Here is a 25,771-nt window from a genome sequence, read left to right as displayed (position 1 = left end):
GGGCCGCACCGGCAGCAGCGACTCCCAACAGCCCAGCCGGAAGGGAAAGGCAAAAGCGCTTTGCCTTTCCCTTCCCGAGGCGGTGGGACTGGGGCGCGCTGGCGGCAGCGACTCCCAACAGCCCCAGCCGGGAAGGGAAAGGCAAAAGCGCTTTGCCTTTCCCTTCCGAGGCGGCGGGACTGGGCCGCTCCGGCGGCAGCGACTCCACACCATTTTTTTTTCAGAGGGAATCTGACTCGAGTATAAGCCGAGGGGGATTTTTTCAGCACAAAAAATGGGCTGAAAAACTCGGCTTATACTCGAGTATATACGGTAAATGAAATCATAAGGAATACACAATAAATGAAGGACACCTTTTCCTTATTTCTATAGACCAACTCTAACAGCAGCACCCTTTGCCTGATGAATGGGCCTTTACCTAGTCCATCATACTGATATCTGAGTACAGTATGTATAAAAGCACAGAATGGTGAGATACTGAATAATTACCACCACTCCCCAAAAAAGGTACTGGAAGCTAGCAGAACCAATCATTTTCTTTGTTAATGGTAGATACTGTAGCAAAAATTAATTTAAAGCCACAATTCTCCTGGCTATCCTCTTTCCCCTCCTCCCCAGCCTTTTTTTTTTTTTTGCATAAAAGAGCTTTTTGTCTATGTTGTGTCTCAGCTTTAGAAGCACAGATGGGGGCACAAAGGGACTTCAAAGAGTTTCCAGATACTTTCCTGGTTTTTTTTTAAACAAGCTAATAAGATTTTTTTCCCCCAGAACTGCTTGGTAATGAAGGAAATAATATTTTTCACGTTTGTTTCCTTTCTGATAAGAAATGGAAAGGAACAACATAAAGACAAGTGACATATAGACAAGGCATTCTGGCTTTTGAACAGCTTCTCATCTCAGATCTTTGAAGAACCATTTTATTTGTTGTGACATGCCGTAATAGGGTATTGAAAAGCCTAAGCAAATGTCCAACATAGAAAACATAGTTAAACTGAGAGCTTTATATGTTGTAGTTGCATCCAAGATAAATCACCATAATGTACTTTAAAGTCTAAAGCAGTCAGTCACTGAACCAGACAGGGCAGCCAAAGATGAGCTGATTAATCCAACATAATGATCAATATTAAAAGCGTGACTGCCTGGGCAAATACTAGAATCTCCAATTAAAACTTACCACTGATGGAATGGAGAGAAAAATAATTGCCCTCCTTTCAATTGCATTTTAAATACATTCTGAGTTTTGGGACATTCTCCAAAGACAAGGGGAAGGGGGTGGAGAACAATTGAAAGAGCAAAGAGTAGTTCTCACAGATTTCTCTTTCACTTTAGATACCTCTAGAAATGGTATCTGCCAAAATAATCAAAGTTTTACAGAGGACCTGTGATGCACTGGCTCCCTGTTCATATCATATTTTTGAGTCTAGAGGTCAAAGTACCATATTCCTATTTTGGTCATTTGGTATATCAGGCTGGAAAAGTTAAATCAATTGGCTGAGGGTGGATTAAGACACGAGTCTCACTGATCCTGATTTAATATTCCTGGCACTAGTCCAGCTATCGTAACTGACTCTCTTGAGGACATAGTACAGGTAGTCTTTGATTTATAACAGTTTGCTTAGTGACCAAAGTTACGACTTATCTCCCCAGAGCTATTTATACCTCAATTTTGAAGCTCGTGTGTTCCCCCATGGTCACATGATTGCATTCTGGGTGCTTCATAACTGCATCACTTAACCAAAATTCTAGTTCCAGTTGTGATCCGTAATTGAGGCCTACTTATACCCAGTGCATTTCTCTTTATTCTGGGTAATTTTTGCTGAAGTTACGATCATAGTTTCTCTCAGGCATGCTGCAGAATGAATTCTTCTCAGCAAAGTCTCCTAAATTGTCTGGTTCTATTTCCTGCCAGGTACCTGGCAATATTTTCACACAAGCCATAGAAAATATGCCTGAAGGGATGAAATTGTGTTTGCCATGATATTTCTCTTTTAACAAAAGAACAGTAGGGGGAAAACCACAAATATTAAATTTAAAAAATGCAACTGGATGTAAAAATTTGTTACATTTGTCATAAAGGTACTTCCCCAGAGGAATGATGTTTCTCCATTTTTAAAAAAAGAACCGTTGAAAACTCGGTTGGAGAGCAGAACTAATGACCCCCACGACCACATCAACGTTTTCTGAATTTTATCATTTCCCAATATAATAAACAAACAATTTAAGTTCTGTCAATATGGATCTAAAGTTTATTAAAAATAGTACTATCATATGTTAGAAAAAAGTTGCGGTCTCTAGGAAGGAAAGCACATATAACACATCACATTTCCCCCACCTTATGCGGTTATCCACAAGACCCTTTACTTCTTCATCCTTTACTACAATGAAGCCCAACCTTTTGGGTACCAGGGACCGGTTCCATGGACAGAGGTTTTTCTGTGGATTGGAGGGGGCGTGGTTTTTCATGCTGCCTGCATCTCAGAGGGGGGATTCACTTGTTTATGCGGCCCGGTTTCTAGCATGCTGTGGCTGGCGCTAGTCCATGGACTGGTGCCAGTCCAGGGACCGGCTCTACTGTACCCATTACTTTGTGAATCAGCAGAAATTATGCAACGGATTTGGGGTTCGAATCATGAGCTTACTTTCCTAATACAAAGTGGCTGATGAACTGCTGCCTCCATTTTAAAAGTGCTTTAATTCCTCAACTTCCTAGGATGGCCTGGAGCAAACCATGTCCAGCAATCTCCCAATATGGGCAGGTCTGTAGGAGATGACCAGGCTGATCACAAGGGTGGGGTCAAACATGTCATCAGTTTGGAGTCTCTACATCCTCTGCCCTTGACACAAATTCACTTTGCACAAATTCACTTTGACCATTAGTAGTTCAGATACTTGTGTATAAGTAGCATGAAACAAACTTGTAGTACTTTTGAGCTCTATCCTGGTTTTTGATTTCTTGCACCTGATAAGGTCTAGACTGCAGTTTTGGCCAACCTGTACTGATCTATGACCATAATTTTGATTTGACTTGATCCTCGCCAAACCTCCAACAGAGAGAGAATTTAGGATCACATGGCATTTCTAACCATCTCACACATGGTCTGAGTCCATTGTTTCAGCCAAAAAATGACATGGGGTAGGATTGTTGGCTGTCTTATCAATAAGGTCAGTCAGGTCCTATATCTCAGAAATGTAGATGAATTTGTTTCTTTCCACCAAAGAAGGCAATTAATTCAAACAATAATATTGTCCAGAATTAGCAATGGAATTTTCAGCTTAGCACTTAAGTAACTAATCTTTCCTTTCAAAGAAAATCTCTTTCACTAATGAAAAATCTGAAGGAACAAAATATAACTGTAGGAAATGACCAGGCTGAGCCCAAGGGAGGAGGTTAAATGCATCATAAGTCACAAGTCCCTGCACTCCCACAAGAGTCCAGCCCATCTTGAATGCCTCTCTTATCTCCCATGCATTTCCTTTGACTGGTAGTTGGCCAGATTCTTGTGGAAAGCTTAAGTTTGCAATAAATCTTTATACTCATTTGAACTGCCTGAAACTCCTGACTTCCTTGATGCTTGACAATAACTACAGTCATCCGTAAAATAACAGATGTGAATCTGTTATGAAAAAGACATTCATAACAAAATGAACTTTTCAACAATATGAAAAAAATCAAGCTTTGACTCAATTGTAAACATTTTTGTGGGATGAAATGAAAAAAAAACCTGGTTCTTCCCAGGATCTAGAATTAGCATATTACTTTTTGGAGTAGCAAAATGCATGGATTATGTTTTTCATTGATTGATTATGTGCAATCAAATTGGTGTCAACTCTTAGCAATCACATAGGTTTTGTCAAGGAGGTTCTTCAGGACTTCCAACAGTGAGCCCATTGCCAATGTAATTGAATTGATCCGATTACTGCTGATCATCCTTTTCTTTTTTCCTTCTGCCTTTCCTAGCATTATAGACTTCCCCAGAGAGCTAAGACTTGTTGGTATCAATATGCCTAGCTGCATTTTATAATACAAAGGAAGTTTACTGCTAGTTTAGAGAAAATGTATTCAAGATTGAAACTTTGCTTAGCAATCTTAACATTTAACAAGAAATACATCTTATAGAGTCTGGTGAAAATTATGTATAAACATAGCTAGGATATTTAGTTTTTTAACTGGGACTGGGAATTTTTAAATCTGTATAAATACATAATTATTACTTCAAAATATTGCAATTAATTGATGCTTTAAGCCCTTTTTCCTTATATATCAAAGCTAGATACAGTATAAACCAGGATAAAATAATATGCATCTTTCACTTGAAAAACCAGAATGTATGTAGCCTTTTTGTTTATTTAAAGCTATTTCATATTGCATTTGCTTACAATAATTTATGTATACACACTTACTATTTTTCTCTACAGGCTTCCCATCTGCACAACAATGAAATTGCAAAAAAATATGGGTGCCATTAGTTTATCCCCCAAGTACTGCAATTTTCATTCTACCAATACTCATTTCCCTCCAGTTTTCTTCCACTTAATTTCAACCCTCCACCCTCCCTTTCAAAAAAACTCAACTGACTGAAAGAGAAACAAATAAGAGAAGCAAGAGGCATTTTCTCCTGTGCCCCCTTAGCTGTGGAAAAAAAAAAATCTGTTTTCTTATATTCTATGTCATTTCCCTGAGCCATTATTTTTTCCAAGACACTTCCAATCAAATTCTATAGTTATTTTAAATATTCTCCTTTCAAGGGTTAGAACAAAGATAGATTTGAAAACACAAGTGCAGTTCAGCCATCACTACTCACATTGTCAGAAGACAAAAAGTTATTATAAGTCTGACTTTATGCATATATTCAGGTCATTTTCTTGGCAACAATATGAAACTGGCGTGCCATTGCCTGTGCCCTGGATGTTATTCAGGATCTTGCTGTTCGCTCAGCATTTTGCCTAGTATTTTGCTAGAAAAAAAAAAGATGTCCTTTTGTAAATAGATGCTCAAATATGAACTGAGACAAAACAGAGACTATCTTTGAATTTGCTTATGCTGCATAGGGCGAGGCTGGAGTCCAGTGATTGTGTTTTTAATGTATTGGGGGCTGTTGTTTAAAGGCAATAAGAGTCTGAGGGGATACAGGTAGCCCTCAATTTACAATAGTTCATTTACTGACTGTTCAAAGTTACAACGGCCCTGAAAAAAGTGACTTAAGACTATTTATCACACTTATGACTATTGCAGCATCCCCATGGTCATGTGATTTACATTCGGCTCCTTGACGGCTGTTTCATATTTATGATGGTTGCAGGTTCCTGAGGTCGTGTGATCCCTTTTTTGCAACCTTCTGACAAGAAAAGTCAATGGGGAAACCAGATTCACTTAACAACCATGTTACTAACTTAAAACTGCAGTGATTCACTTAACAAACATGGCAAGAAAAGGGATAAAATAGGGCAAAACTCACTTAACAAATTTCTCACTTAGCTTCTTCAGTTCAGTTCTTAGTAGGCCAGTGTTTCTCAACTGCAGCAACTTTAAGATTTATGGATGAGCATGGGGAATTCTGGGAATTGAAGTCTACATATCTTAAAAGTTGCTGAGACCATGCTATTTTCAAAAAAGATGTTTTACTTGTATTTTGTATGTGTGAAAACCCAAATAAAACTTTATTTTAAAAAAAGTTGCTGAGATTGAGAAACACTTTAATACGGAGTTGTTTGCTTACACACACACACACACACACACACACACACACACACAATATATATATATATATATATATATATGTGTGTGTGTGTGTGTGTGTGTACGCATATGCGTGTGTGTGATCTTCAGTACCTGTTCTGAAAGTGTTCAGAGTTATCATCCAACTGACAGCTGAGGGACGTTTCATCTATTCAGTCTGTGAATCTTAATAGGAGTTAAATAATCCCACAGGGACAAACTGCAATCAACTAAGAAGAAACTATGGCATCTGCTATTGAAAGAAATATAAATATTTGCATCAACAAGCTTCTAGTCTATGGTTTAAGCCAGGTTGTCAAATTCAAGGCCTGGGGGACGGATCTGGCCCACGGAGTACTTAGATCTGGCCCACAGGGCTACCTGGAAATACTGAAGGACCAGCCTGCAATGCTTCTGCCAGCGAAAACGGGCTCCTGAGATCAAGAGGTTTGTAGGAGGCTGTGGCAGCTGAAAACAGAGCTTGGGAGTCTGTTTTCTCTCAGTATGAGCATTTGGGCCACCACAGGCACCCCTGATACGAGTGATGTCAAGCTTTGCCATGCCCGCCCTGGTCCCCTGAAGTCAAACACAACTCTGGCGCGGCAACTGACTATCGTTGATTTAAAAAGATGGGGCGCTATCTCATTCTAGAGTCATTTTCAAAGCCTGACAGCAACTAATGAGAAGATGTCAATAGTCGTGGGATTGAGAGAAGGAGAAAGCAGCCTACACTGATAGGCAACAGTTTTCTCAGAATTATAGGCATTTCCTATATGCTTTGGTACTTTTAATTGCTATTCATATTTATAAAAGATTTATATTGCAGAATGTCTCACATTTTTTCTTCTCTTCAATCTCAAAATGCCCCACTGGGATAGGATGCTAAATTAATCAGTTCTGCCAATACTGTTCTCACTTCTGAATTACCCAAACAGAGTTACTCAAAGTACACTAAGAAAATGATGCAGATGGAAATATAATCCCCAGGCTCAACTCAAGTTCTCTATTCATCTGCTCTAAGGCTGCTAAAGGACTTTCACTATTCCTCTATTTAGCATCTATCCAACCAGCCCTTGACTGGCACTAGATCACTGTTCTGTCATTGTACAGTCAGCTGGCTGGCAATCCTCTAGCAAGGATCAACCAATCCATCACATAAACATCATTCTTGTTAAACAAAGACATTTTAGAAACATGGCACTACAAACTTTTTAAACGAAAAGCTCTTTAAAGAGCTTCATAAATTGTTAAGGCAAAGAAATATATGGCAACTGGCATTCGCAGCCACCCACAATATTGTTTGCAATAACAAGCCTGCTCCTGAATAGAAAAGGAAACTAAATGTTTTAAATACTTTCAACACATCAAGAGTTGGTTTAAAGAGTTTCTTTTTCTCTTCGTCCTGCTTATTGTTAGAAGTATGGTCAATAGTTAACATTCATAAGCAATAATTATTTGAAATAATTATTTGAAATAATTATTTGAAATAATTTGAAATAATTATTCCATTATTGGGAAATATTGTATAAATAAATATCAATTAAGAGGGAAATTTCTGGATTTTGGCTATGTTACCAAACTTTTCTTTTCTTTTGTTATCACACTAACAATTCATCAGTGCTTTGGCTTCAGATAGTAAACAGTCTGGCATTTGCATGAAGGTAGGAATACACAAAACATTCTGACCACCAATCAGAATTACCAGTAATAAACCAAGCGGCTTTTGTGGTTTTTGTTTTTGGAGTTTGTTTTACTTCAAGCTGAAAGAAATTTGGCGGTTCTGAGCAGTTTCAATCTAAACATTCTGAATATTTCAGGCACTGAGCTGAAATATTCAGCTCAGTTTTATATTTTGTGGTTGTGATGTTTCTTTTCAAATTGTCTATGCTTCTCTGTAGTATGAGAACTACAAAAAATGATGTTGGTGGTACCCAAGTCTTTGACACTGTTTGATACTAATTTCAACATTGTCGCAGAGGTGCTGGATGGAAATTTTCACTGTGCGCAACCAGAGGTGGAATGGTCTATAGTTGGAGCAGCCTCCCAAGTTGCCTTTGTTTTTGAAGAGAAGAATTGTAATTCTCAGGGTCCAGTTGGGAGGCACATGGCCAGAGTCTACAATGGCATTGATGATGTTTGTCAGCCAGTCAGCTACTATACATTCTTTCTAGTTCCAGACGTTTTGCTAGTAGATTGTCTGGGCCAGGGACATTGAATTCTTCACGTCACTTATAGCTTTGGTAATCTCTTCATGTGTGATTGGGCCAGTGTTAGCCAAGCCATCAGGAATTGCCAGGTGTATATAGTCAACATTAGAGACTTTGTCTAAGTGCTGCTGCCAATCTTTCAGGATTTTGAGCTCATCCTGCAATTAATGTCCACTTTGTGCTTAACACGCATGTAGTCTTCAATGTCTTTAGCCATCTTGGTGTGCATTTCCCAAGTTGATAGATGTTTTTCTCACATTCCTTTGTTTCCAGTTGTTTATCTGAGACCCAGTAATGATTGTTTTTGTCCTTGAAGTAGCTTTCTTGCAGTCATACTTCTGCCAATTTTCATTGATCTTCTACACATATCAGTTCTCACACCCTATCTTCTTTTTCCAGTTTCTACTGCACTTGCTCTGTCCAGATCTGCTTGCCAATTCCATGACAGCCTAGTCTCATCTCTAATTATGCTGAGATTGGTTAATTTCTTACGCGTTGGTGTACAGATTTCATTATAACAAACAGAAAACCAGGCCAAATTGGTGCTTTCATCTTGCTAAGCACGTGGGACATCAGTGTGTGGGGTTTAATAAAAAAACAACCTGAAAAGACCGCTAACTGAAAAGAAGGCAATGCATTTTAAATAACAGGTTCTAAATTAAACTACTCAGCCTGAACTCCTATTATACCCTCTCTTATAGGCAGTACCAGTTAGTTCTCAGTTTCCATTGTTTTCTATGACTGAAATACTCCAGTCGTTTCAAAATTGCAGTCTCAAAACAAAATACCTTTTCTGTTTCATGCATTCCCTAGCCCAAATATTTTGTTGAGGTTCAAAAGAAGTTCAAAAGGAGAATAGCATAAAAGGTAACATTCCTCCATTAATATCCAGCAGATTTTGCTCAATATCAACAGTGAAGTACTTATACATTTAGAAAAGCCTGGTAAGTTTATTAGATATATCAATAGCCTCCACCCCACTGTATGTTCCCCTATCTTAGTTAATTCTCTTTTAATTTTAATAGGACATTTACTGTTTTAATGGTTAATCCTTTATAATGCTGATTTTACTATGTTGTAAGCCTCCCAGAGTCATTTGACAGTGAGGTGGCTCGCATATAAATTTAATAAATATATAAAGAAATAAATAGTTTGAAAAGCTTGACAGTAAATAAAGTCATTGGATATTAGTTATAGTGTGTATTAACTTATAATGTAGGTCCTATCAAGTAATTTGAATCAATGACATGATCAAAGTAAACAAAACCCACCATAGTACAGATATCTCTAGGTCAGGGGTCTCCAACCTTGGCAACTAAGCCTGGCGGACTTCAACTCCCAGAATTTCCCAGCTGGCTGGGGAATTCTGGGAATTGAAGTCCGCCAGGCTTAAAGTTGCCAAGACTGGAAACCCCTGCATTAGGTGATAGATCCTACTAAGTATGTTACCTACTCCTATTAGGAAAGGCTGCCTTCCAGCACTAAAATTAATGATTAACATATTTTGATTGTATGTATTACCTCAGATAATCCTCTGCCTTGTCTATATTGAAATACGTTGAAGCAATCCCTACTTTGAATTCTTTTGAAACAAATTCTAATAAAGTTTTATTTCCAGTGAGTTTTTTAAAACCATTACCTGATATGATAGGAAAAAAAATAACTTTAAAAAATAACCTTGCTTTTTTGCTTTTGGGAACATTAAAGAGTTATTTTTGCAAAGATTAACTGTAAATACACATACAGCCTTCCAAATAGCAATTAACAGTGAAGATAATGAGCAAATTGAATTTTGAATGTTTCTGAAGGGGGGGGAAAACGTAGTTAAAGACCCCTATTTCTGATCAGAATTGCTGGGGCACATAACCAATGTCCCCTTTATAAAATGAAAGGCATTTTCCTTTGCAGGTCTGGATATGTCTAGAATAGTTACTTTAAGGACACCTGGATTATAACTTTCCCTTGCAAGACATATTTTCTTCCTATAGTAATTGTAAAAATGTTTGTTTCTACGGTTGAAGGAAACTGATCATTGTGCCCTTTAGCCAAATACTAGAGGGCAAAAGGGCCAACTAGTGTATTTCAATGTAGGGGATCTTTTGCACATATTCCTCTGTATATTTCTTCAATCACAAGCAATTTATAAAGCAGGAAATCATAATTAAACAAGAGCTCTCCACTATAGGTTGAGTATTTCCACATTAAAAAATGGCTGAAGTTTCACAGATACACGCCTTTGAAAAACATCTTGATATAACTGTCAAATGTTTTATTTTATAAATAAGAGGTAGAGGAAATTTGTCCAAGGTGTCTTCAATTTTTTAAAAAAACCTGTGATAATAGTAATTGCTAAAGCATCAAAACATCCTGGGCATCCTGTGTGAATATTATTTCTGTAAATTCTATCATAGCACCATCAATTTATCCAATACCATTGCTTTGCGTGTCTGAAGCAAGAATGTTACAAAGTGGTTATGGAGAAGACAAAATGTGGTTAAGTACAAATTATTTAGCTGTTCTGTCTGGAACAACACATGTTATCGGCCTTGGAGGGGGAAATTGATTGTAAGGATAAATGTGGTGTGCCGATTGTGGAATCTGTATCGTGGGTCCAGAAAAAATAACTAAAAGAAAAGAGACAGCACTGCTAGAATATTTAATTATGGAAGGGTATTTACGTTTGCTGAATTCATTATCTCAATCAGTTGTGAAGTACATCATAATAGTAGTGAAATACATCATTTATGATTTTGAAATGTTGTCAAGAAAAAGAAGCAGAGATACCTGTGATGTCCATAGAGGTAGTCCTCAAGTTATGACCACAATAGAACCCACAAATTTTGTTAAGTGAGACATTTATTAAGTGAGTTTTGTCCCATCTTGCGACCTTTCCTGTCACAGTTGTTCAGTGAATTACTGCAGTTGTTAAGTTAGTAATATGATTGTTGATTGAATCTGACTTCTCCATTGACTTTGCTTGTCAGAAGGTTACAAAAGGTGATCACATGATCCCAGGATGCTGTGACTGTCATAAATATGAGTCAGTTGCCAAGCATCTGAATTTTGATCACATGGCCATGGGGATGCCGCAATGTGTGAAAAACTGTAACTTTTTTCAATGCTGTTGTAACTTTGAATGGTCACTAAATGAACTGTTGTAAGTGCTGTGGTCTGCTGGCAGTCTGCGGAGATGGTAGCAGAATCGGACTGTGGGGAAGAACATGGGCCAGTCTCAGGAAGACTCGGACAAGGGTCCTGCATCCGATACAGAGATGGGGCCAGGGCCATCTGGGAGTTATGTGCCAACTCTGGAGCCTCCAGAATCTGACAGCAGCGAGGCAGAGGAATGAGGGGAGCCTGTTCCCAGTGCATGTGTGCGTAGAGCTACTAGAAGCAAAAGCAGCTAAGACAAAAGGGGTGACTCAGGAGTAAGGCTTGGAGGTGATTGCCCCTCCCATAAGATACAAAGGAAGTGCAAAGGGATAGGAACCTTTGCAGGAAGCAACGTTGTTTGCTCTGATCGGTTTGGAACCTGAAAGCTCTGTGGTGAATTTTTGCTCCGTTTGGTTTTGAAACACTAATTGGTACTTTAGTCATTGGTAGCACTTCAAGACAGATAAATGTGCGTTCTTATCAGACTTCTTCCAAGGACGTTGGCAGACTTCCATGGGACTATTTATAACAGGTTGAGACTTATTACAGGTTGTGAATGATGATAATTCACAGCCATTGAACTAAAATAAAAGAGTTTTGGATTTATTTTGTGTCTGTTGGTGTCTCAGGAAGCCTTGGTCAGAACAGTAAGTTGGGGACTACCTGTACATGGAGAATGGGGACAACTAGGAGTGGGATTCTACCAGTTCGCACCTATTCGCTAGAACCGGTTGTTAACATTCTAAGCAGTTCGGAGAACCGGTTGTTACAAGAAATTACTGGCCTAATCCTGTAAGGAAGGCAGGAAGGAAACATTCTGGTGTTGCTTACAGAAACTGCCTCTCCGTTAACCCTTATTACATTCTTGGCAGGACTAGACTTCCTGTCTCAGGAACATCTCTGGAGTTTTTTTCCCTTCCTTTGCTGGTACTTTGCTTGTGTGGAGCGACCATTCAAAGTTACAATGGCACTGAAAAAAGTGACTTATGACCATTTTTCAAACTTACGACTGTTGCAGCATCCCTACAGTCACAAGAGGCCCGGCGAGGAGATGTGTGCCTCGATGTGAGTGATGTTGAGTTGGCCACACCCAGGCAGTCACATGACCACCAAGCCACGCCCACCAATTAAGCCACACCCACAGAACCGGTTGTTTAAAAATTTGAATCCCACCCCTGGGGACAACTGCATTATGATGAGATGGGAACATTGCAGTGCTGTGTGCCTTGCTCAGTTTGTGAAGAAAGAAGTATATATCCATGTATTAATATATTTTTATTGTTCGTTTCAGTAAGATTTTTAAAGACTCCACAGAGAACTATGTCGACTGTATTAGGGAGGGGATGGGCCAGCCTAATATCAGCTCTGAGTCACTGTTTCCTTTCAGCAAATTGACAACAATTTGTCTTTCATATCTTTACCTGACATTTACACCATCTGCATGAATTCTCTCACAGAAAGGCCTGCTCATAATAAGGTTGAAGAGGCTTTGAAGGGATTTGTTTGCCATCACAATATAGTGCACAAAAATTGACACTGCGGTGCTGGAAATTGAAAGGGTTTCTCCTATAATCGCTGTGAAATGTTACATTTTCCATAAGCCTGATCCTTAGTTGTTTAGGCAGCTGTCTCAGAAATAACTTTTTCTGATCACACAAACGTAGGTAAGTTTTCTTGATTACGTACCAGATTGCCTGCCAGACAGCTATAAATCTTCATTCCCATTCAATCAATAGGCTACAGTATCTGGTATTGCTTATCAGCAAGGTTTCTACGTGGCTCAGCTACTGTAATGGTATGGTGGGAATGATCTGAGGAGACAGGAGTTGCAGCTCAGACAATAAACACATCTGATAAACAACATCAGAGTCCAAAAGTGGAGCGAGGGAAGAGAAAATGGCTCAGAAGGGACTCTTCTTAGTTTTGGGGAGACTAAAAGTAACAGAGGGGAAAGATCAGTGGTGGGATTCAAAAATTTTTACTACTGGTTCTGTGGGCGTGGCTTGGTGGACGTGGCAGGGGAAGGATACTATAAAATCTCCAGTCAGAGGTGGTATTTGTAGGTTCTCCGAACTACTCAAAATTTCCACTACCGGTTCTCCAGAACTGCCAGAACCTGCCGAATACCACTTCTGGGAGAGATACTTTCAGATTTGCAAGAGTCTGTTATTGTAACCTTACAAGAAAGCTTCGTGGTTGGGGCTTCTTGTCTGGACTACAAGCAGTCCAACTAAATCTCTGTCTATATTCTCAGCTGCAGATTTCAAATGTAGCTTAATGATTTCTAGGCCTTTCCACCAAAAAGACATTGCTTTTCTAAAAGGTCCAAAGAATAACTGAAGATTGTGCCATGCCTGACCTCAAACGCCTGCAAAACTGATCCTGGCTTGTTAAATCGTGAAGGCTTCTTGATCCCAATCATCTTCAATTTTTCTGAGGCCTAAAATTAATCTTAAAAGCCACTTTCCCATGATCAAAACTGAAATTTTTGTTTGGGTCACTTTTGAATTCTACAGGGAGGAATGTAGAATGTAAAAATTGCTTACTAGGACATAACAGAGCTTGCCATAAGTTAACTCTCTTAAAATTGTTGTCTTGCCCTCACACAGGGCAGAGTAATAACACACAGAATTTCAAACTACTTGATTTTCTACTGTGTACATGTTCTACATGTGTGTCAAATGACCCTGAAAACAGCCTAATATATGTCAAATTTCTTCACTGCCTAGAAAGCCATGTGTTCCAGTTCCTTTAACATTAATTTTCTGAGGCTTTCAGGAAGAGATTGGATTTGTCAGAAGTGGTGTAGGGTCTCCTGCTTGGGCAGGGGGTTGGACTAGATGACCTACAAGATCTCTTCCAACTCTGTTAATCTAATCTAATCTGAGCCATCAGATCATACCGTAAGGCTACCTAGGATCATCCTAGGCATCTAAATAAAGTTGTTTCTGTTTTCCAATAGCTCTTGAATGCTAGCATTTCATTCCTCTTCTCAATGAAACAATTCCAACTCTTGCTTTCACCAGTAATTTAAAAATGTAAATCTTAAATTAATGTATTCCAATTGTGGAGGTATTTTATTTCAACTAATCATATCTCCCATCATCCAGGAAGATTCAGAACCTTTGATAACCACTATAATATATTTGGAACTTTTGTTTTTGGGAAAAGCTGCCGCTAATATTATCCATATGAAGGTGACAATGCATCAACTCTGTTGGCCTTTCAGAAAATTCTCAAAATATGGTTTTCCTAAGATATTGGGAGAAACAATGAGAAACAGGGAGCCCATCAGAGGGCTATATTATATCTGAATATTTGAAACACTCTCCGGTGGTCTTATTTAAATTTAATTGTTTTGAATGGCTATCTAAGATGTGTTTTCATTATTTGAATCCTGCTCAGTGATGGGTAGCCATAGATCTATGATGAAGAAATAAATAAATCAATTATCTTGGATCATGATATTTAGTAGAAAAGTTAACACCGAGAGCTGGGACCATCTGGAGGGTTTTCAGCAATTTGGGAGAAGCATCTCTATTTTTCTTTTTTTCATATCCAAAGTGGGAACATCTTTTAGCTATACAATTTGGGATGAGCACCCTTTGAATGGAGTGGGAGTAGAAATGGATTTCCAGAGGGAAAAATTGCAGACTACAGGAACCAGGAGCACTCTAAAAGGATGCAAATGATCAGCTGTCTGCAAGGAATATAAATCCTTCCATTTTCCACTATCCTGTCAGAGCTGAAGAAGCTTCTTGGATGAGAAGCAAAATGTCTTCAAAGAAAAAACAAGAAAGTCCAGTTGCCTCCTGAAAAAGTACTTTTGGAGCAGGATAGGAGGCCTATTCCTTCTTACTCTGGACTTTACCTACACAAGCCTGCAAAGGTACAATTGTACAAACATGACATTTCCCGTGCTAGTTTAGTTTAAAATGTTATTATTAAAATAAATGCATATTTACTTCTTGTACCATTGTAATCCCAATGGAAACATTTGTTCTAGTAATGGGACCTGTCATGCAAATCAATTTATAATTTGGTAGCCATGGTCCAACAAAGCTGGACAATCCATGCTCTAGATGCCAGAAATAACTGCAGCAATTGAAAGAGAAATATTTAGCATGGTACATTTCTGAAAGAGATTGGGGTTTGGTTGGACTTTATGCTGCTTTCCTTTTTAAAAATCTCCTTTGCCTTTAATAAAAATAAGGTTTTACTGGTAATCCTCACTTAATGATCACAATTGGTACAGGCAACTTCATTGCTAAGTAATGCAGTCATTAAGTGAAACATCATGTGACAGTGACTTGCAAATTTACTGCTGGCTTCTCCAGTGACTCTATTTGTCAGAAGCTGGCTGTAAAAAACCTGAATATATTTCATGTGATTGTGAGATGCTGCAGCAATTGTTAAGTGTCGGGACTGGGTAAAGTTATTTTTTCAGCACTATTGCAATTTCAGTCACTAAACAGGGCAGTTATTAAGCATGGGTTATCTGTACATTGCAACATCAATACTTCTATTGTTGTATTCTTTGGAATAGGTTCACTGTCCAAAGCAACAACGACAACAAACATTTGTGTTGCATATGGTAAATTGCTATATTCTTCTGGTGAAGATAGAATTGTGTGGTCTTTATTTTGGTTTTTGTATTGGGTCTCTTCATATTGGGAGCGGGAAGACGGAATGATCTGGTAAGTATATTATGGAAACACTAGAATCTGTCTTTTGTGCCCTTTTCTTGCTGTGAATGTGTATCATGTGCTCTGCCTATTTATAATGGTAATAAAAGGAAGAACACCACATAAAGGTTTGGATAAAACAAGTATATGGAGATTCCCAATCATCCAGGTCATGGTTGTCCCAAAGGTGCTTTTTCAAAAGGCAACTGGACTTTCTTGTTTTTATTTGAAGATGTTTCACTTCTCATCCAGAAGCTTCTTCAACTCTGACTGGATGGTAGGGAATGTAAGGATTTATATTCCTTGCAGACAGCTGGTCATTTACATTCTTTTAGAGAGTCATTGAGGCCACTTGGAGGTTTATCTGTGTCCTCGGGATCACCTGAGAAGTGCAAATGGATGTGGAGCTTTCTCGGAACTGCTAAAAGGACTATGGTTGTAGTTTATTTTACTTCATGGGATTTCTATGGACCACTCTACAGTTCAGTGGTAGTAACTGCTTCAACTTAGTCAATCTACGTAGTATTATTGGCTAGGTTGATGCAACACCTTAAACCAGTGTTCTAGCTGGGTTTGCTTAGGTACACTGGATGAACTCATTCAGTGTAGTTTGTAACTGATAAATGTACCCTTTAGCATGTTGTATAAACACTGCCAGTTGTGCTTTGTGCAATGAACAGACTAGTGCCTGTGCTACTCTGAGTCATTGGGGTTTGGGTAGCATTTCACACCTAATGGATACAGCAATCAATCAAGATTCTGAATAGAATAGCTCAAAGATAAATGATTAAAAAGAAATCACAGTCTTATAATTCTCAGATATCAGTGAACTGATAAAAATATCATTATTCTTTTCAAAACTGACTCATCTTTTAACTGATCAATAAGACTTATTTTCATACCTAACTACTATCAGCAAACAGTCAAGGCAGCAATAATTCCATGATCTATATTGTGTTGTGGTTAAATTGGAAAAGGATTAACATCTGTTTATCTTCAACACCTTTTTGAGAAATCGGCTTTTGCTCATAAACAATTTCTGGGTTCTATCATATCACAAGACCTAAAATGGACATCAAAAACATCATCAAAAAAGCACAACCAAGAATGTTCTTTCTGTGCCAACTCAGAAAGCTCAAATTGCCCAAGGAGCTGCTGATACAGTTCTACAGAGGAATTATTGATTCTGTCATCTGCACCTCTATAACTGTCTGGTTTGGTTCTGCAACCCAACAAGACAGACACAGACTTCAGAGAGTAATTAGGACTGCAGAAAAAACAATTACTACCAACCTGCCTTCAGTCGAGGACCTGTATATTGCATGAGTCAAAAAGAGGGCTGTGAAAATATTTACAGACCCCTCACATCCCAGACAAACTGTTTCAACTCCTACCCTCAAAATGAAGCTATAGAGCACTGCGCACCAGAACAACTAGACACAAGGACAGTTTTTTCCCAAACGCCATCACCCTGCTAAACAAATAATTCCCTCAACACTGTCCAACTATTTACAAAGTCTGCACTACTATTACTATTAATCTTCTCATCACACCTTATCACCCATCCCCCCACTTGTGACTGTATGACTATATGCCCCCACTTGTGACTGTATGACTATATCCTTACGATTTATATTGACTGTTTCTTAGTATGATTTGATTGCTTATTGTACCGTATGACTTTATTAGGTGTTGTACCTTATGATTCTTGACTCTTGATGAATGTAACTTTTCTTTTATGTACACTGAGAGCACCGAGACAAATTCCTTGTGTGTCCAGTCACACTTGGCCAATAAAGAATTCTATTCTATTCTATTCTATTCTATTCTATTCTATTCTATTCTATTCACAAGTTCTTTCCTCCTAGGTTTGTTAATAGCCTTCTTATCTTGAAAAATAAAAATATCCTTATTTGAAATATTTTTAATTTTGCAAAATGTAAGTGAAGTGAAGCCACAGTGGTGCAGTGGTTAGAGTGCAGCACTGCAGGCTACTTCTGCTGCCTGCCGGCTGCCTGAAGTTTGCCAGTTCAATTCTCACTGGCTCAAGGTTGACTCAGCCTTCCATCCTTCCGAGGTTGGTAAAATGAGGACCCAGATTGTTGGGGGCAATATGCTGACTCTGTAAACCACTTAGAGAGGGCTGTAAAGCACTGTAAAGTGGTACATAACTCTAAGTCCTATTGCTAATATAAATATTTATACAGGTATCTCAAGCAGTTTATCAAAATATGAGCTATGTACCCTAACCCCTTTCTTTTATCAATAGCAAATGAAAATATTGAGAAAAGAATGCCTAAAACATTACATTAAAAAGCTTCCTGATGGAAACATAACACATTTGGGGAAAAGAATGCAAAAGCACATACATTTTGAAAATGTCCATGGGAATTACATTGGAATTCCATTTTCATTTATTTTCAGGAGGAAAATGCCTGTTTCAACATATTCACCATTTTCTGAAATTGTCACAGTGCTATTTCTTATGAGTTCAGTATCACAAGTATCCGTAAACCATCCATGTCAAATGCCACTCCTTGCTGAAATGGCAATTGTAGGTAAGGGCAATTTAGAACAGGAGGGCAATAAAAATTGTTGAATGTTATGACCAATTCAAACATACAGAGAAGGAATAAGAAATAAGAGGGGGGGGGGAATCTACTTCTCTAGCAGTTTGTTGTGCTGCATTTTAGGAGCTAGTTTGGATGAATATTACAAGTAAGGAACACGTAGCATAATCTCACTTTTTAAGTGGGTCTCTTAAGTATCTACATGGGAAAATGTTACAGAGTTTTATTATCCATGTAATTTTATTCCTGACAAATTTATGAACTTCATTAGAGAGAAATCTAGAATACTTCATCCACATTTTATTGGAATAATTCCTACTAGGATTTTATTTCTCCATGATATGCTTTAGCTATTGTTTTAAAAGATGGCGACGTATACTTTGCTCCTTTCTCTTTAATGTTAATCATACCTCTTCAGGTTTAACAGAATAACAGAGTTGGAAGGGACCTTGGAAGTCTTCTACTTCAACCCTCTGCTCAAGCAGGTGACCCTATACTATTCAAGACAAATGGCTGTCAAGTCTCTTCTTAAAAGCTTCCAGTGATGGAGTATCCACAACTTCTAAAGGCAAATCATTACACTGGTTAATTGTTCTCACTGTTGGGAACTTTCTCCTAAGTTTCTAAGTTATTTCTCTCTTTGATTAGTTTCCATCCATTGCTTTTCTCTTGCCTTATGGTGCTTTGGAAAACAGGTTGACCCTCTCTTCTTTGTGGCAGCTCCTCAAATATTGAATTAATTATTGTTAATTATTAAATGTTAAATATTGATGAGGATAGTTCAAAATGAACATTTATTTACATGTGTTTCACTGAGAATGTTTTTTCTGCTCCACTAACAGAGAAATGTTGATAATGGCAAAGCTAAAGCGGCTTTGAATTGAATTTGAATCCTATTGACTCTAGGAACACAGCCATATAGTTTTCTAGCAAAAGTACCGAAATACTGCAAACCACTTATAAATACTAGTTGGATCCAGTGAACTGGCAAATTCTATAAACAAGATTCTGGAACAATTGTGGGATCACCATTGTCATTGCTTTTTGAGGAAAACTTGCAGAAGGCAGTTTTAGAATACAGTCATCTAAGTGTGTGTGTGTGTGTGTGTGTGTGTGTGTATTTCATTGTTTTGCAGTATAGAAAGGAAGAGATTATGAAATTTCTTTATGTCTTAAACAAATGAGGTGCAATTCTAATGTTTGAACATCGTTGTTGAACATTGTTTAAGCTCTATGTGTTTCTGTTTTGCTCATTCACTCTTATCAGCAAGAAGAGCAAAAAGCCATGTTCAATAGCAGCATAATTTGCAATAAAGAGTGGCAAGGCAATAATAGTAGGAAATCATTAATACTGTAATGTGCTAGGAAATGTGGAAAATATAAAAAGAGATGTTTTATTCTTAAAGCCTTTTAGTTGTTCCATACATTGAAAATGATTTCCATGTAAGCACTATATAGGCACATAACCTGGTAAGTACACAAAACATAAAACAGTTTGTTCATCCATTCAGATTTAGAATCAACATTCTAATGTCCATTATGAAAGCTAAGGAGTTAATTGGGGGGAATCTAATATCCATTTCAGCAGAATGACAAAGGAAAAGATACTATAGAAGGAAAAGAAGACAAGACGCCAAATCAGCTTCCCATATTGCCAAGACTACCCATCAGCATTCTTCAAGCTGACTTACCTAACATCTGTACAGGTTATACATGAGATGTACCGAGTATTTGTTGTAATGAGGTTCAGCGGCACAGATGTCTCACTGTCAGAGGTTGGGTGTGCTCCACATTTAAAGTAGAATTCCTACAATATTGAAGAAGAGATAAAAGGAGGATTACATATCTGCACGTCATGTTCTCTCTTTATCTAAGTCTAAGTGAAGTTTGAGACAGTAGATAAATCACTAATGTCAGTAGAAAAGGAGGATACTCATTAAGAAAGAATGCCACACAGTATTTTTTGTACAAGATGTATATGTTGTACTCTTCGGATATCAGCTGAGAGAAAAAGGGCATTTGTACTTCTATTCATTCTCTTTATTAAAGGAGAAAAATGAACAGACTGAGACAGGAACAAGTTCTTCAAACTTTCATATTGCATGCAATATTTGATTGGAGTGGAATATTTGCTACCATCCAAGCTTTCCTCAAAATAACAATGTGGTAGAGAGAACAAACCTATTATACATTAATTTTAGTCTGTTCTACCCAAACATGTTGGTATTGCCAAAAGCCAGGTATTGCCAAATTCCCAAGGTGGAAATTCTCAATCTTCAGCCTTAACATAATCAGAGGAAACAGGCTGGAGAATCTAGATTTAGATCTTCTAGTTCAAGGTCTCTGATGTCATTAAAAAGCTGGCAACCACACACACACTCACACACACACACTGTGTATGTGTGTGTGTGTATATACACACACACACACATAGATATACACAGTGTATATGTATACATACACACTGTGTGTGTATGTGTGTATATATTTAATGCATTGCTCATAAAGCATAATGCGTAATCCTTAAAATAAACATCCTTAAATTGCTGCTTGTTAACTGTGCATTGAAGAATCTAACAAAATCCACTAGCAGCAAAAACCTATATGCAAACATAATTTGAAATACTGCATGAGGAAATAGGAAGACATTTGTATGGCAGTTTTTTAGTGACCATTGCCCAGTGGGTGGAAAGAGAAAAACATTTTCCCCCAAAGTTTTGAAATTCCCAAAGAATCAATGCAACAGAAGAAAACACAGTTAAAAAGTGTGATGCTACACTACAGAGAACTAAATGCAAAATATAAAATAATGTACAGTTTTGTAAACCAACAGCTTTGACTACCACTGGGTCTGAAAAATTGTGAACCGAGGACATAAATAGTCCAGCAACAGTGGATAAGTACAAAACACATTGCACGGTGTGTTGCATTTAATAAGGAATGTAATTTTCTTGATGAAAGGATTCAATTTTACTTTCTTGAGTATACATTTTATAGTGCCTGTTTTGCTGGCTTATTCAAATAATGTATAATTAGTGAAGTACAGACACAGCTGCAAGGCAAAATTAAATCCTATTAGTTTAAGCCAGGTATTTTCAAAATATATCAAGCCTTTAAAGAGCAAGGACAATTTTCAGTACAACATTGACTGGTTATTCTTGCTGGGCTCAAATTGCTGAGTGCATTAATGGCCATTGCAAACAGTGGATGGGCCCACACATTCAGCTTATGTCCATCCACAGCCATCAGCAGGATAATTATCAGAAAGCACAATGGGGCCATATTTGGTATGGTGAGAGAAGCTGGCAAATAAAAAAAAATAGTTCAAAAATGAATCAGATCTAGCTAGAGGCTGTGGAGTAAAATACCTTCCCCTGGGAGAGACAGCTAGATTCAATTACTCCATCCTAAAACCCTCCCTTTCGGACCAGAATAACAGGTCCCTGTAATTCCTAGCATGCACCTATAAATAACAGACACAACACAGGTGAGCAGAACTAACCGCATATAGATACAATCAATTTATTTATTACTGAGAAAAAAATAAAGATGTCTCCATATAGCCGCTGCTGGTAAGGATTGGACAGAATTTCAAGAAACCAAATCTTGTTAAAATGTTAAATACTATCACTGTATTTAGATCTGTTCTCAAATAAAATTGCTGCATTAAAATATATTTAATGCTTTGATTAATGTAACTTTCCCGGACAGTCTGGATTAATTGCTTTGGGGGGGTGCTCTGGGGGTGACATTTCTTTGTGAACTACCAAAATTTTCTCATGGACCACCAGTGGGCCGAGGACCACCGGTTGGCAACCACTGATTTAGAACAATCATTTGGGTTCTGAATTGGATTATCAGTGTAAGCTTGACCAAATGAGTTTTTTAGGTCTACTGAATTGACACGGAACTTATTTTGAAAGAAGCTAGAGAAAACATCAGAATCCAGGACAGCTACAGACCTATAAAATAAGGTGTTCTCTCCAGAGTTTATTTCCTGGTCATTATTGTCCTATGGTGGGCAGTTGTCAAGTAACAGTAAATATTATATATTTATTTACAAGTTTTAGAGGGCCATTCCATGTGTCACGTACAATTCCGTAATGTATAATGGGGATTAAAATTATATGTGTGAATCCAAGCAGGACTCGGAAGGACTGCAATATCCTTATTCTGGTCTTGCCAAAGATTATTCATCAGTGCAATCAATCAGTGCAATCTATCTCCATTCTGAAGCTGAATCTACAACTGTCCTAAAGCAGGTTCATATAAATATAATTCTCTCAGCTGTAGCCCAACCACTTTCTCCATAATTCTGCCCAAGAGGAGGAGGTTGGAGACAAAGTTGATAACTGTCTAGTACAGAGGTGTGAAACTCACATTATCACGTCGTCGTCATGTGATGCCCCATTTAGCGAAGGGGAAAAGTCTTTTCTCCCTTCGCTAAACTGGGCACGGGTGTGGCCAGTATGTGAGGCATCTGACCTCTGGGCTGCAAGTTTGACAGCCCTGGTCTAGTATATCTGGGTTGAGTAATGACTTCTTGAGCCGAGAACCACCCCCATTTCTTTCAAAGAAATGGTAATGCTTCCTCTGCCAACAATGGATTAATCATCATCCTGACTCAGTTCCCCATCTTGTTTCTGGAAGTTTTCATCAATCAGGAATCCAGACTCTCACAAGCAACTGAGATGATATTACAAAGGACCCTATGCAGACCAAAGGGCTTACAGGATCCAACTCATCCCCAATAAGGCCTCAGTCATCTCCTTTGGACCTGCCCATTTGAAATCAAGCTCCAAGTAAGTCCAAGTGACTTTGTCCTTCAGGTGCTTAGAAAATGCCTTATGGCTGCTACTTAGATATCCTTTATTGCTCGTGCTTAAAGTAGGAAATAGATCATTCTGAAAACAGTCACTCTGAGAGTGAGATTCACAGTATCTAAATTTGATAAATAAAAACAAATAAAAAGGGGCTGCTGGGAGACAAAAGAGCACGGAAGTATTGATGTTTCACTACTTTTATTCCCCCTGGGTAAGTCTGGATTATAGTGAAATATGCTTTAATGGCAATGGGAGCCAGGTATTGTATTTGCTAGAAAATAGACAAAAAGGGAAGTCACTATGCTTCTGGGACCTAGGAAAGAAGCAAAGTGAATTAGAACAAATTTTCTGTCTAAAAAAAGTGGAAAGAATAGCAACCACATGCTTTAACACTGAACTGAGACAATTTGGGCTCCCGCTATGCAGTTCTACAGGTGGAAAAATGCCTGGAGGCAGTAACATCAAAACAAAACTTCTCACCTTTGGCTACTGTTTTTTGTCACCTCTTTTCATTTTTAAGAATCTTTCAGTTGGTGCAGTTTATGATCACTTCTAAAAACCTGAAGTTCCAGCAGCAAAAATGTTCTCCAACTTTCCAAATAAGATGGGAGCACTGACAGCTGCCTGATCTTCTTAGGAGCTTCTACCTTACCTCCCCTTTCTGACTACTTGTCATTTCTGATATAGGCACTCTCCTAATCCTTAAAGTCTTCATTCTAAATGTGACATATTGTTAGGCACCAACTGTATAGCAGCATGACCTCTGGTCTATGTAGTTACTGTGGTTTACAATGATCATCATCAGTTTTTCAAAGATTCAGACAATCTCCATCTGCTTGGAGATGGTAGCACTTGAACCTGGGAACTTTTGCATGCAGTGTATGTGTGTATACACACACACACACACATACATTGACTAAGCTTCTGAAAAATTGTCAACCTGCTATTTCTATTTAAAAATTGGACAATTTCAAATGTTTGTTTCCCTTTTGGGAACTGGGAGTGAAGGAGGGACCAAATCTGAAATTAATTAAGTATCTGTTAGAAATACTGTTTTAAATAAATAAAGCACACTTGTCATGGAAGAACACTATTACAGAAATGTGCTTAGCTTTTAATAAAATATATAAATATGAAGATTCAATTCAATGAGCAATGTTACTAATCTGAATGCCCGATTATTAGCCATAGTAATTGATCTCATAACAGACTTCCTTGCAGAATTAGATGCCAGCAGCAAACCTGAAGAACTTAACTGTAGTACATTTCAGCTGATGTGGCTTTGACAAAGACTCAATGGGCTTAAGTAAAGTAAGACTCTTTTTTCACATGGCCCTAGATAATATTTGGAGACCCCAGGTTGATACAGAGCTTTGTCTTTATATTGTGGATTGTCAATGATGTAAGCCACCTAGGGTCATCGTGTGCAAGTTGGGCGCCATATATATATTTGTTAAACAAACAAACATTTTGTAATTGAATGAAAAACTTCCATATTCAGGCTAGATTCAAAATATGGTATGCCAACACTTTTCATTTTTAAATTAAATTGAATCTGGTTGTTTTTATTTCCTAGCCAGCTCCCAAGTTGTGTCCCATTAGAGGAAAGAGTAAATTAACATATAGTTTCTGGCACAACTGTAGACTCACACAGCAAAGGCTCCCAGTAGGATATGTACTGGACTATGTAGCAAGATTATTGGTAAAGAATCCAATGGGGGGGGGGGGTCATTCCTAACCCTAACCCTTCATTGATAAAATCTGGTAAATTTAGATGGAGAAAGACACCTGCACCAGGAAATGGTACCAAGAAGCCAAGCTATGCTTTAACTTCAGAGAAACCAAAGCATTTTATATATGTACCTTATACTGAGTCAGGGTAATGCCTATCACAGACAAATCTCTCAGGAAGAGCAATCCACTGAGATTATTTAAGTTGTATGCCACAGATAAATGTGTAAAGTTGGTGCTCTCCCACTGAGCCATACATTTTTAAAACTAAGAAAAACAAAATGTCCTCCTATTGATTAGCATTCAATCAAACTTGTCATACGTTGTCCTAGGAAGGAAATGGGAAGGTGGCAGAAAGGCATAACTTTTCTGCTAGCATTCTAACATCTTTTTTCAGAAAATACCTTTATATGTGCTTTAATGAATGCGGTTTCTCTGCCTCTCTCCCCAAGAAAGGTCAGAGTTGATAAAGAAACTGAGACCAAACGCACCACAGTTGGACAACCTTGATGGGGAATTAGCAAAGGACATTGAATCTAAAGATGTTTTTGATCATAAATAGCAACTCTTTCTCCTTCTTTGCCAGAGGCATTCTAAAAAGGGCAGTGGGTTCAGTCAGTCCATGGGCAGGCAGAAAAGTCCATATTGGAGAACAGCACTTGCCTTTCTTTGATGCTTTCATATCTTTTTGCCTGTGGTCACATGGATATTTATTTGTATTTTAGAAGCTTTTATACTGAGCAACCTGGGTGCACTGTGAAAAGATTTTGAGTAGGATAAGATGCAGTATAATATTTTAAGATTTTAAGTAAGCTAAGGTATAGTATGTAATATTTTATCCTACGAGGCAGTTTTTATTTTCATTCTGTTATAGAAAAAATGCCAG

General features: G+C 38.0%; 1 protein-coding gene across 3 annotated transcripts in view; it reads right to left on the bottom strand.

The window, feature by feature from the left end:
* Positions 1 to 25,771, bottom strand: part of PRKN (parkin RBR E3 ubiquitin protein ligase) — a 765,942-nt gene that overhangs the window by 335,954 nt on the left and 404,217 nt on the right. For all 3 annotated transcript variants that reach the window (XM_026675236.2, XM_026675237.2, XM_087969082.1), the window contains one exon: positions 20,023 to 20,138. In XM_026675236.2, coding sequence (XP_026531021.2) covers positions 20,023 to 20,138 — 116 coding nt within the window. The remainder of the gene's footprint in view (positions 1 to 20,022; positions 20,139 to 25,771) is intronic.

The sequence above is a fragment of the Notechis scutatus genome, chromosome 1, assembly GCF_049901735.1.
Source record: "Notechis scutatus isolate UNSWTSFEM ecotype Mainland chromosome 1, rNotScu1.2, whole genome shotgun sequence".
NCBI classification, from domain to species: domain Eukaryota; kingdom Metazoa; phylum Chordata; class Lepidosauria; order Squamata; family Elapidae; genus Notechis; species Notechis scutatus.
The sequence above is the reverse complement of the archived record's forward strand: the minus strand, read 5'-3'. Positions and strand labels throughout refer to the sequence as shown.